Source organism: Nematolebias whitei, chromosome 22, assembly GCF_014905685.2.
Source record: "Nematolebias whitei isolate Nwh7 chromosome 22, NemWhi1, whole genome shotgun sequence".
In the NCBI taxonomy this organism is placed as follows: Eukaryota; Metazoa; Chordata; class Actinopteri; order Cyprinodontiformes; family Rivulidae; genus Nematolebias; species Nematolebias whitei.
The window spans coordinates 2450226-2464338 of NC_056519.1; the positions used below are offsets into that span (position 1 = coordinate 2450226).

General features: G+C 39.5%; 1 protein-coding gene across 1 annotated transcript in view; it reads right to left on the reverse strand.

The window, feature by feature from the left end:
• Positions 1 to 8194: 8194 nt before the first annotated feature.
• dyrk2 (dual-specificity tyrosine-(Y)-phosphorylation regulated kinase 2) overlaps positions 8195 to 14113 on the reverse strand; it is an 18263-nt gene continuing 12344 nt past the window's right edge. Inside the window, exons 5-7 of the mRNA XM_037696021.1 lie at positions 12153 to 12542; positions 11981 to 12071; positions 8195 to 9152 (exon numbers count right to left, since the gene is read on the reverse strand). Of these exons, the coding sequence (XP_037551949.1) occupies positions 8506 to 9152; positions 11981 to 12071; positions 12153 to 12542 (1128 nt within the window). The 3' untranslated portion in view covers positions 8195 to 8505. The remainder of the gene's footprint in view (positions 9153 to 11980; positions 12072 to 12152; positions 12543 to 14113) is intronic.

Below are 14113 nucleotides of genomic sequence, written 5' to 3' on the forward strand. Positions count from 1 at the left end.
AGCTAAATGCTAAAAGTAGTGGAACACTAGCTAAATGCTAAAAGTAGCATGAAGATGGAACCAGAGGCAGCAGAGTTCAGAGAACAATGTTTTTGAATCTTTGTGTTTTATGGGTTTTTTATTTATTTATTGTAAATTAAACTATTTTAAAAGTGTAAAAGTAAAAAACAAAATCAAAAATCACAGCACCCACCTAGCAACAGTGAAGTCACTGATAAAATCTTTAAATTTTGCATTGTCTTTTTAAAATACTGTAATTACAAAACTAATATTAAATTTCAAAACACCAACCTGATGACTTCTGGATTTAGTTTTTCCTTCTTGCGTCTCAGAGAACAGCTGGTGCATTGTAGGTAGAATCCGTCTGCCTTTGAGCCAGGCAGCAGCTGTTTGTCTATAATTAGCAGCTGTTAATCTCCTCACAGGCTCCAATCAGACAGCTGCTCCTCGTTACCATGGTGATCTAATTAACTTGTCAATGACCGGCAGAAACAATGAAACAGAGAGGAAGGACGATGAAATGTGTGCTCGGTCAATGACAGATTTAATTTAACAACAAAATGAATAAAATTAAATAAAATAAAAATCTCTGCAGGTAAATCGGGGAATTTAAAGATGAAGATCTGGTTTGACGTTCAACTTCCTGAAAGCCAGATTATTTATTTATTTATTGTTTTACATTTAATTTGTGTTTTAAACCCAGTTTTGTTCAGTAAACAAAAAGGACAATTCCCCTTTTAATAATTTATCATCAAATACACAACTACAAAGAAGATAAAATAACATAAAAGGTCAATTGAAAAAAAAAAACTACACCTAGACTCATTTTTCTACAAAGTTTACACAAAGTAATAAAATGTTAGTTTCATAGTTTTGATGAGTCACAGGTGAGCTGATGAGACACAAGTGAGTTGATGACTGATAAAACACGAGATCTGATGAGACAGGTGAGCTGATGATTGATGAGACACAGGTGAGCTGCTGGGAGGAATCTCGCTTAGAAGTTGATGAAGCAGTGAATGATCTGTGTTCACCTGAGGGGACCGGAGCAACACATTTCCATAAACCTCAGTCAAAAGGATGAGGCCTTGTGCGTCAGAACCACAGACACTTCAGTTTTAGTAAAATGTGGCCAGAAGCGGGTGAGTCACATCATAAATGATGTGTTCAAGTTTTATTTTTAAAGCGGCGCCGGTACTTCCTGCGTGTCGCTCCCAAGACCGCCTGTTGTGTTAATGTACACATGATCATCAACAGTCTGTGTGCAGCGTTCACCATCACCTGCCTCACCGCTTCCTGCCGCCATGATGTCACATCCTCCCACCCTCCTGACAACACTGAATCTATTAGCACCTGGGAGACTGTGTTGTCATGGCAACCACATGTAGCTCCTCCAGCATCCTCATAATCTTGTAACGCTGAATTTACAATAAAATACGTTTTGAAGATGAAGTTATTTAAAAAAAAGTTTTTAATCTAGGATAGCTGAGTAAAAACATCCAACCTCAAATAGATCCACTATGATCAAAATATTTCCTAAACATGGAACAGAGCTACTGACTCAGACAAAAAAATAGGTGAGATTGATTTATATTAATGTTCAACAAAAATAACATTATTTATGAGGTCTTAATAAAATATGTGGTATAATAAGTTCAAAACAACTTCACAAAATAAAAGCGCTTTTATAAGCCTCAAACTAGAAGCTTTAAATTAATCATTTAAAAAAAATGCTAATTTCTCATTTGAATTCTATTTGAAATAATCTTTTTTTTTATATATATATATATATATATATATATATATATATATATATATATATTTCTTGTAACTCAAGCTGAAAAGGCTACATTAGCTTAGCAGATAGCTCTCTCCAGTTTTAGCTTCTCTCCAGTAGCTCCCCGTCAAGTCCAGAATTTAATTCAAAATCTTACTTCTATCCTACAAAGCTCCCAACAACCTAGATCTTATTGTTCCATATTTTACTAACAGAGCACTTTGCTTTCAGACTGCAGGTTTACTTGTGGTTCCTAGAGTTTACAAAAGCAGAATGGGAGAAAGGTCTTCCAGTTCTCAGGCTCCTCTCTTGTGGAACCAACTTCCAGTTTCTGTCCGTGAGGCTGACACATTATCCAGTTTTAAGACTGGGATTAAGACTTTCCTTTTTGATAAATCCTATAGTTAGGGTCGGCTTGGTTTCCTGACCCATCCCTTAGTTTTGATGCTATAGACTTCGACTGCTTGTGGACAAATTGACCACATTTCCTCTCTCTGCTATCTTTACTTGCTCTTCCTGTTTGTATTTGTAATTATTTCTATCTTTAAAATGTTTTTTGTTTTTCCTCCTATAGAACGTTCACCTGGACCTGTCATCAGGGTCTGTTTCTACTTCCTGTCCTCTCAACCAGCCGGTCAAAGCAGATGTTCGCTCGTCCGTATTCTTTCTGTAAAAACAATAATCAGAGCCACGTTTGATAAAACTGGAACCATTTTCAACAGTTAGCTTAGCCAACATGTTTAGCTAACAGGATGATGTTAAACTCTTCATGCTTCAAAGCTTTTCAGAGTATCTTTATTACAAACAAAAAAAAACAGCACATAATGATCCATAAAACTTTTTATTAATATTTTTCCACCACAATAAAATTTAACAAAGGCTCACTAGAAAAGTGTCAGCTTCTGTGTTCTGTACAGTAGTAACAGTACGTTGTAAAACTGGCCGCGCGTTCAGCACTCACACCCTCAAAGTTTAATATTCAAACACTTTACACATTTACAAATAAAAAAAAAAAAATGACGCCAGCTGGCGAACATCTCGAAAACACGACGTGGCCTAACATCTGGCTGTAAAGACCCCCGAGAGAAGCCAAATGGCTAACAAGCTAGTTGGCTAACAGGCTGTAGCTGTTTCACACATTAGCAAATGTTTTTTTTTTTTGAGTGCTACTAAGAAGACAGTTAAACCAGTCTTTACGTTTATAAAATCCTCTTTTCCTCGATTCCTTTTTGCTTTTTGTCATTATCTGACTGCATGTCTGCTAGCGGTTAGCGCCTAGCTACCTTTGTAAAGGAATGCACTTTGGCAGATTAAACCAAATGCCCTGGGTGTTAGCCGTAACAACAAGAATAACGCATTCTGAGGTACAAACATAAAAAAACATGTAGCATCTTAAAACCACATTAATACCAACAGCACATGTGAGCGCCTCTGGGAAGAGCTCATCGTAGCTGCAGGTAGTAGGCAAAACCCCGCTATTCGCTACTAGCGTTCAGTTAGCAGTAGGCTAGTGTTAGCTTCACTGTGGGGAAAACAAATGTCAGTGCAGCAAACGGCTAGTGTTAGCTTAGCCTCGTTGTCAGCAGTCGCCTTTCAGTCACGAGGCGACAGATGGCGACAGTTGGCTGATATGTGTCTGTACATTGTGCGGCCATGTTGCACAACCCTCCATTACCTCAACACACACACATGCGCACGCACACAAAATGTCTGAGCTGATCAGTTTAAAGCTACAATCTGTGGTTGCCATGTTAGCCTTGTCTGCTAAACTTTCCAGAAGTCCAAGGATCAGTTTAACGCACAAACTGCCCCGTTTAAAATGTACAAATACTTCCTGTGTGATGGGCTGGCACTGTGTTAGCAAAATAAGTGAAAACCAACAAGCAACAGTTCAGATATTTTTTTAAACTGCTAAATTCACAGCTACAAGCAGTTAGCATTTAGCTACATGCTAAGCTACTGTAACATAAGTGGAAACAGTTGATTATTTTAGAATCACAAGTACTTGAGTTTGGTTTAGCGTCCATGTTTTAGTTCACTGGTTCTCTCCACTGCTGTTCCTTGATCCAATTAGGAGTTGTAGCAAATAGTTTGTTGGGTTTTCACTAAATTCAAAGTAAAACATGTTGAAACGGCCTCTCTGGGATTTTCTGAAACAAACCAGGAACCAATCATGTCGCTACGCTGTTAGCAACTGACGAATGGTTACCGCTAACGTGTGTGTGTTGGGTGGGCGTGGCATGGCATTAAGATACAGAAGGCACAAAGTTTTGACTCTCAGCACTCCGTCTCACAAAAAACAATTAAAAAATAAAAGAAAAACCCCATACATCAACCGATCGGATCTAAAAAACAACAACAACAACAACCAGAGGATCCCCTCCCCACTTCCTGTTTCTCCACCTCTTTTCCCACAAAAGGGGCGGAGATTCCCCTGATTTGGGCGGAGCATGTAGAATCATCTACACTTCCAGTTCCTCCTGTGCGTCAGTGTCGTCCACTTCCTGTGTGCTACAACAGAACCTCCTCCTCGTCATCATCACCTTCATCGACTGTTTCGTGGTGCATTTAGGTACTTTTTTTTATGTACTTCCATATATACGTGTGCGTGAGGGAACAAGCTTTAAGAATGTTTTTGATATTGCACACACACGTTCCTCTACAAAAACACTCACACACCCATTCAAGTATACAGTACAAACTGCACATTGTAGTAAATACACAGATCAGACTTTTAAATAGTAAAACATGGCAAATAAATAACATCTCCTCACACACCTCCCATTCAGTCACATTAAAAACATCATTTAGCAACACTGAATCATGCACGTCATCCGTGAAGTGTGATCATTAGAAGCCTTTTGACTGAGCCGTCAATAGACGGATCAATCCACGCGCAGGAAAAGTCAATCCTTCATATCCTGATAAGTTTTAGGTGGAGTTTCATCGTTTGTTTGGTGTTTACACTTAGACAAAACTCAAATCAGATGAAGCTGAATTCATTAAACTGTCGGTTTGTTACTGGTGCCTAGAAATAAAGAAAAGTCTTCTTTTGAAACTGGTAAATAACTAAACGCATTAGAAAACGATCATTTTAAAAACTGAGGACTTTACGTATTTTGGCGCAGATATTTTTTTAGGCTCATTACATAAACAGATATTTGTTAAGGCTTTGTCTACACTACTCCAGATATTTGTTTTATTGGAACATTTATTTGTAAATAAACAGAAACACTGTTTTTAACAAAAATGTTGAAATACCTAAACCGCGCCACTAGGTGGCGATATGGTCCACGTTAATGACATCTTTAAATACAAAGAAAGAAGATTCATGAGATTCCTCCTAAGATATAGTTTTTATCTTTGAACATGTTCAGTTTCCTCTCAGATAAGTTTTTCACCTCGTGCTCAAAAGTTTTACGGCAACAAAATCAAGAAAAAAAAAGAAAAAGGTCAAAATGACTTCATGGTGGTTTCAGCTTGTACGGCAGAACGCGACATGCCAAAAATACAGTCAGGTCATGGTTTCGAAAAATGTCTTCACATTAATCGTTGTGTTGTTTGTGATGCTGGGGGGAGTGGGAGTGCAGAGATTAGAGAAGTTCCTGTGATCGGAAGGTCGCCGGTTCAAACTCCCGGAACGACAATATTAAAATATGGGTGGGACAGCAGAAACACCCACACCTGCCTCCACCCTCATTTGCCCCGCTCTGGGCCCTTGAGCAAGGCCCTTAACCTCCACCATCTGCTCCCCCAGGCACCCTAGATGCAGCTCTCTGCTCCACACAGAGGCTGTGGTAGCTCGGTGGTCTGTGGTTGTGTCAGGAAGGACAACCAGCTTAAAAACAATCACCAAGCCTTTGTGCAAGTTAGTTCGCTGAAGAAGGGAACAGCCGAAAAAAAGAACAAGTTGAGATGTTGGTGAACGTATTAAATCTGGTGGCCGTTTTTTTTTTTTAATACAAACATTGTGAACTGAGCTGCTATCAGCAGCTGTCTCCCCCCCCAATCTCATCCGACAAGCTTTTTTAATTCAAAAGGAAAGAGTGGGGTTTGAAGCTGCTCTGTTAACGAGCAGAAATCACATGAGATGAATCTCACTCCCCTCTCTGCTGATGGTCATTAGGGTCTGTGTTTGCTCGGCTCACCAACAGATGTTTTGGTCACTAGCAGGAAGGAGTGATTTAAGGTCTTAAAGTTGTTCGTGTTAACGGAGCAACTTAAAGCTTGGAACAAAAACACTTTTCTTTAGAAATGAAAAAGCTCCTTGGATGAGAAGTGAAATATCTTGAGCTACAGAAAGAGTCCAGTTTCTTCGTTTTTAAACCCCTCAAGATAAAAGTTGTTATATACGGTCCAGAATCTGAGAAAAGGACAACGATAAAGGCAGATTCCAGGCTTTGAGATGCCCAACGACAGAAAAACCTTAAAAACAATAAAATAAAATTAAAAAACGACTTTAATCAGCTGACGAGGGTTTGACGTAAGATTTCATACCAACTTTACGCTTCATGCTTCGTTTCCAGTTTCAGGTGCTTTTCAGTCACAGCGCCGCCTACAGGCCAGGTAGTTACTGCAGCCTTTTGGGTCATTTTGTGTTTTGTGTAGATGACGGCAGTTTTAGAAACTTTAGAAGTGTTGAAGAAAATGTCTGTTTTTCTGCTTTTATGTGGATAAAATTGCTTGTGGGCGAGAGGATTAAAAATATATTAATTTAGAGTAGTGTAGACAAAGCCTGGTAAGCCAATAAGTTTCCCTTAGTCCTTTTTTCATTTCACATTTTTTATTTTTCTACAAATATGATATATTACTGAGCTTTCATATTTGATTTTATTTCCTTATGACTTAAATTTGTGATTTGACTCCACAATGGTAACTTTAGACACAATGAAGTGAGACGGATACTTTAAATTTAATTTCAATACCGTAACTTTATTGTTCCCCATCAGTAATTTATTTTCAGAGTTTTGTAAGGTTTGTGATTTTTTTGAAGCCATATTTTAGTTTTCTCTGTCCTCTTTCTGCAGGATCATGATTACAAAACATTTATTACATTTAAACAGGGTTTAAAACTGCTCATTATCAAAACTCTTTTAATGTAGATTAATTTATCTTACAATGAATTTTCAATAACTTTATTTACATTATGTTTTTGTTTTCAGCGCACATATTTTATTTTTAAAGAGCTGTTCTGTTTTGTATTTGGGAAGAATAAAGACATTTAAAAAGTTAATCTTACAAGTTAAAAACCTGGTAAATAAAGGAACTGGTGTCTCTGGTTTTACTAAAGTTTCCCTCGTTTTGTAAAACTGTATAAAACAATTTTAAATATGTGAGACAAACTGAAGGCCTTGTTTAAAACAATCAAAGCAAAAAGGTTTGGTTATAACTTTATGTCTGGAATTGTTTTGGTGATCTATAAAAATAAAATTGACTTTCCCATGTGCTCCTTCAAAACTTGGTTTCTGTTCCCCTGTCAGACCACAAACAAAGTGTTTAACATAATTGAGCCCTTTGATTTGAACATTATTTATAACTTGCCTGTAAACGTCTCCTTCGTCGGCCACTTTCCTCCTTTAAAATTCATATTTGGTTTGAAACGAAGGAGGAAAAACTGGTTCTGATGAACGCAAACGTCCTTCACAGGCAGCTCCTGTTTAGCCTACCTGCTAACCACGAGAACAAACACGTTAAAACACTAAACTGTAAAAAAGTTGTCATTCTGACACAATAAGGCTCGGCAGTGGAGAGCTGACACGCTATGGCTAATAAAAGGCTAAAGTTAGCCTCAAGACTGACAAAAGAAGGCAAACTGTGAGCTAGCTACTGCTAGCTGACACCATGAAGTCCACTAGGTTAACTGCTAGCCAGGTAAACTGTAAAAAGGTAGCATTAGGACAGCTAAACACTTAGCTGTTTAATCTGTGCCAGCTAACAGTTGGCCAGTTTCACTACATTTGGCGCCCAACATGGGGCCAAATGTAGTGAAAATTTACAACACTGACAGGCACTATGCTAACTTAGGATAGCATGGTACTACCAGCTAGCTAGTCAATATGAAACAGAAGCTGGCCACCCAGCAGGTAGATGTTCAAATCAAAGTTTTAGGATCTTCGATTGCAAGTTATTTAGTTAAATGTCCCTGAACTAAAATTCATCACATTTGTTTTTTAGTCAAACAAAAGAAAAACCAGCAAGCTAATCATTCTCATAGCTTTAGCGTTAAAAGGATGAATCACTAAAGATTTTCTGCAAATAAATCTTTGTGAGAACTGAAGTCTCTGAACATTTTTGGTGTTAAACTGATGAACTCAAGTGAATTGTTTTGAAAAGCCTTGTTCCCTCCATTAGCACCATGTTTTTCACATGTTGGTGAGTTTGAAGCTACAGATCAGCGCGACGTGTTCCGATTGTCTGAAACGCACCACAGTCACTTCACACGCTCTCACTTCCTGTCTTGGCTAAAATTATAAAAACAATCCTTTTTTTAAAAAAAAAGACGGGTCTAAAAACTTGAGGCCCCTCTAAACACGTTATGTGTTTGAGCCCGGCCACTTTGCATGTTTAAATACTCCAACGCCAAGTTTCCATTTGTCTTGAATGCACCCCAGCAGTGCAATAAACAACCAAACCCTCATCCAAACTGGACCCACCAGTTTTATTTAGGTCTGGCTATCGCTCATGAGCAGTTTTTGTCTCCGCTGCAGAAGGTGGGGGTGCGTTCACCCTCAACTGACCAGTTTTGGCAGAACCGTCCTAGTCTGGATGTTCCCGTTGGCATCTGTGATTGCTGCCAAGTTAGTCCTGGTTTTGGAAGAGGAGGAGGTGGTGGAGGAGGTCGTGGCAAGTTTAGAGATGGAGGTGATGGCACCGTCGGTGGTGGAGGTGCCCCGTTTGAACAATGGAGTTTTCTCCCCCGTGGTCGTTGCCGTTGGCGGTTTGGGTAATCGCCTCCTCAGCCACGGGTGGCGCAGCGCCTGGCTGGGCGTCATCCTGAGTACCGGGTCCCACTCGAGACAATGTTTGAGGAAGTCCAGGAAAAGCGCGTCGTCGCAACCCTTCAACGCTGCGCTCCAGTCTTTGCTGCTCGGGGGTCCGCGAGTCTTCCCGCGCCGTGAGCGCCCCCCATTCAGCACAGTCGTGCCGTCGGGCAGGGTGGTGACGGTGCAGTAACGAGGATACCCTTTGGACGACACAAAGTTCTTTGCCCGCTTGGAGGCATCCAGGAGCTTCTGACTGGGCATGCCCAGAAGTTCGATGATGCAGGCCAGCTGGTCGGCTTCATCTTCGCCCGGCAACAGCGGGTACCCGGTCAGCAGCTCCGCCAGGATGCAGCCCAGGGACCACATGTCGATGGGCATCCCGTACCTGGACCCTGGAGGACACGGGAAAACCTTTAAGACGTAAGCCTCAACTCAGGCAGGCATCGAATAGAAACCTTGTTTCACTACTTCAGACAACTGGAAACACTTTTAAACTCAAAAACAAAAAATGTGTACAATAAATATTTTGTGGCTTTTAAAGCTTTTTTTAACCCTCAGGGAATAAAACTGTTGGGATTCCTACTGAAATTAGAGATCTAAAATTTATACGTCATTTAGTTTCCATGGGTTTTATTAGTTCTAATTGAGCAGAACATTTTGATTAATTTAAAATTTTGATTACCGTAATTTTTGGACTATTGAATGCACCTGAATATAAGCCACACCCACCAAGTAGAAATAAATACATTTTGTACATATATAGGCCGTTCTTGTCTATAAGCCGCAGGTGTCCACGTTGTAACATGAGATATTTAAAAGAGAAATATATTATTTAAACTTTTAATTAAATAGGTATCGGTAACATACAAAAATATGTACAGTAATTTTTTTTTTTTCTGAACAGTGCCGGTAACACAGCTGGTTAAAAAAAAATAAAAATTAAAAATGCAGTAGCCTACCAGGAAAAGTCACTGATCACTATCTTGGTCTTATTCCTGTGCACTAAAACCACTGAAGTCATCTTCTTCAGAGTCAGAACTGAACACAGCCTCAGAAAAACTTCATCACACACGTCCTCAGTCTCTTTCGTTGTCGCTCTCAACGTCACTTGAGGCAAATTTGCAATTTGATTCGATTCATGATTCACACTTATGTTGAGTGGCTGCAAATACTTTGTTGTGCCCCAGCGAGGGGGTAAACTCCCGCAGGGAGGTGGGAAACAAAGTTTGATTTATACAGGTAGTCTTATCCCACCCCACAAGAGACAGGCAGCTATGCGAGCGCCCGGATGTAATGAGGCTAAATGTTTTGGCGGCAGGAAGCTCGTTAGCCTGTTAAATGAATAAAATACATAAATTTGCTGCAGCATTGTATAAGCTGTGGGCTTCAAAGCGTGTGAAAGTGTGAAGAAAGTAGTGGCTTATAGTCTGGAAATTACAGTAGTTTAAGTTTTAAATACCATATTTTCTGGACTATAAGTTGCTCTTTATATCATATCCTGATGCATGCTCAATAATCCAGGTAGAAAAATCCAAAAAAGTTCAATCTGGTCCTCTGGACATTCAAAAAAAATGATCCATTGTTAGGCTGATGGTCCTTCTTGAGCATGTGATCAGCTGGTTCTGGTTGTCAGCAGCAAAACTGGTTGATCCACTCTGAGAAGGTGCTATTTAAGAGACTGAGCTGAATACAGCACCTCAGACTGAGGAAGTCTCTCGGATGAGAGACGAAACGTTTCTACATTTTTTTGTTGATTTGCTTTGTTTTTTGGTTTTTTTTGAATGTCCAGAGGACCAGATTTAACTTTTTTGGATCTTTATATCATAGTTCGGCCAGTCCTGCGACGTATAGTATAAAGTGACTTATTTATGTTTTTCCCGTATTCACAACTCAATTTTTGACTGACGCGTTAAATGTTCATTCATACTGACTTGAACCAGAGTAAACATTACCATTTGCAGCCGCTAGATGGCACTCTAGTAGTATGGCATGCCGTTGTGTTATGTAATAGGTAAAAGTGGCTATTAATGCCAAAGCCTGCCACTTTTGTCCAGCTCGCCTGGAGCAACAGTCAAATCGACACCCGGCGAAATGCAGCTAATGTGACCACTGAAGTGCATTTATTAAGGAAAAGTTCAACTGAGACAACTTTACTATAATTTCGAGCCAACAACTGTTTTAGGTGTTTATCTTGTTAAATTTCGAAGAAATGCGCAGCGTTCCTCCTTCCTGATTTCCTCCCTCTGCGCGCTCCCGGAGCACCGAGGCAGCGAATACTTTTGAAAGTGCAGCTGATTTGACCGTCAAAGTGCGTTTATTAAAGAAAAGTTCAACTGAGACGCACCTTTGCTATAATTTCCAGCAAACAAATAATTGTTTTTAAGTGTTAATCTTGTCAAATTCTTGTTAAAGTCCTCCCGTGTATGCTCCTACAGCCGCCATTTGGCAGCCAACCGATCTTTAGCACAACACAGGCCCACATTTCCGGTTGTCAGCGGTGACAGGTAACAAACGCAACGCACCAGCTGTGACGCATAATAGAAGCGGCGTATTTATGGATTTTTCCACTTTATTAGACACATTTGGACTGATGAGACTTATAGGGCAGGGCAACGTGTACGGCGGAAAATACGGTAATAAAGCACGACCTGAACTGAGCCTTTAGTCCAGTCCCTCAGCGACCACTGAGCGGGCCAGGCCACCGGGAAATGTCCATCAGGGCCCCTGGTTCTGTGTGTTATTATTTCAGATTAAATGTCTATTCTTGCACTTTGTGAAATACACGTCTAAATAAATGCGACTTTTACTCCAAAGCAACTTGCATATTGTGTTGTCCTCTTCATTATGTATTTTTTGACTGATGCGACCTTTACTCCGGAGCGACGTACAATCCGGAAAATACGGGATCTTTCATCTGAAATTATTTAGGAATTTTTTTTATAATCATTTGTTTGTATATTTTATTTTTGAACAGCTATTTGGTCAGAAACTATTGTTTAATATAAAAATTTAAATAATTCCAAATGCAGTTTAATTTGATTTAAAACACTAAACCCAAGACGATAACAAGGTTTTGATGATTATATTTCATGGTGCGTTCACTGGCATGCCTGAAGTTAGTAAAACCTCATTTTCGCCTCACATTATTTAGTGCACCGTCAGGAAATGAGCAGAAATGACAGAGATCAGCGTTCTTGCTAACCCGGCCACCGTTTCTTACCTAGAATCACTTCTGGCGCTCGGTAGAACCTGGACTGGATGTAGGTGTAAACCCTCTGGTGTTCGTAGCAGCTGGACCCAAAGTCTATGACCTGCAGGAGGACAGAGAGGACGGCTTGTTGGTCGTTAACGGAGACGAACGTGCTTCTCGTGGCGAGCTTCAGACGACCTACCTTGATGCCGCTGCGGCCCTGCTGCTTGAGTAAAATGTTCTCGGGCTTCAGGTCGCAGTGGATGATGTGGTTCTTGTGCAGAGCGTCCAGACACTGCAGGATGGAGTGGGCGAACTTCCTGACCAGCGGGAGGCTGAAGCCCTGGAACTTGTTCTTCTTGATGAGCTCGTAGAGGTTCATGCTGAGCAGCTCGAAGGTCATGCAGATGTGGCTCCGGAAGGTGAAGTGCTCCAACATGTGGATCACGTTCATGCTCGAGTCCTTGTCCTGTTTCCTCAGGTGCTCCAGGATGCGGATCTCCTCCGCCGCCTGCCGGTGGAAGCGCTTCTCGTTGCGGACCATCTTCAGAGCCAGGTGGGTCTGAGTCTTGTGGTCGAAGGCCTTCACCACCTGCCGGGAGGAAGAACACGACGACCCGTTAGAGTCCGACAGAAACCCACGAGCTCAAGCAGAAACCAGTTCCTGAAGTAACAGCAAAGATTCTGGTTTCATGAAACAAAACCTCGTTTCAGCAAATTCTCCACTTAAAGTTTAAAAATATAAAATTTAAATAAAAACACAGTTTGGGACTAAATTAAAAACCTACAACCGTCTAAAAAAAATGTTTTAAACTAAAACACATTAAAATTCTTAAATTGTTTTTGATGATGCGTTCAAATAAAAATTAAAAAAGCTGAAAAACCTGTTTACTGGCTGATCAATTTATCATCTGAAAGACTTCTTGTCCAAATTATTTAAAAATCGACTGATTCTTCAGAAAATGTGGAGCTTTTATTAAACCAGAAATCTGTAAAAGCACGAAGGAAAATGCAGCAGCAGCTCTTCTGTTACTTTTAAATGCAACTTTTACAAAGGGTGGTAAATAAATGTTCATTTAAGTTTGGCAATTATTGATAAACACAAAAACATATTTTATATCAGCCATTAGCTGCGAGGAGAAAAAACAAATCAACCGACCTCTACAATAAACAAAAACAAATAAACAAATGATGCAACAATAAACAAAAACTAACAGGAAAAGTGAGACTCAGTCACAAAACAAACAAAAAAAAAACTAAAATGGCAAAAACAAGCAAGAAAGACTAAAATAAAAAAATAAGATTTACAAGTAACCAGTGGTTCAAAAATAAACAAAGAAAACTGGAGCTGTGGAGGTTTATCTATTTTTGTTTTTTATTCTAGACCAGGGGGCCCAATACGTCCATCTCAAAGGTATCTGTGTAAATAAAGGTTGAACGAATTATGTAGACGGCATTAAACAAACAGAGTCAGCTGATCATCAACTATGAACTTTGTCTCTTGACTGACAGACAGGGCAGCCAGTCTGAGGCCTCGTTTACACGACGTGAAACGTTCGTTCATTTACAGACAACACACTCGATCTCTCTGAATCCTCCAGGTCGGAGATCTTCTGAGGAACCCCCCACGGAGCTGTGACATGCTCCATTTGTGAAGTGGCACGTGCACACTCCAGATGGCTGCAGTCCAAAGTTTTCTGCACTAACAACAGTTATAATAAAGATAACAAGAGTTATAATAAAGATAACAAGAGATATAATAAATATAACAACCGTTATAACAAACATAACCGTTATAACAAATATAACAACCGTTATAATAAAGATAACAACAGTTATAATAAAGATAACAAGAGATATAATAAATATAACAACCGTTATAATAAATATAACAACCGTTATAACAAAGATAACAAGCGTTATAATAAAGATAACAACAGTTATAACAAAGATAACAAGCGTTATAATAAAGATAACCGTTATAACAAAGATAACAACCGTTATAACAAATATAACAAGCGTTATAATAAAGATAACAACCGTTATAATAAAGATAACAACCGTTATAACAAATATAACAACCGTTATAATAAAGATAACAACCGTTATAATAAAGATAACAACCGTTATAACAAATATAACAACCGTTATAACAAATATAAC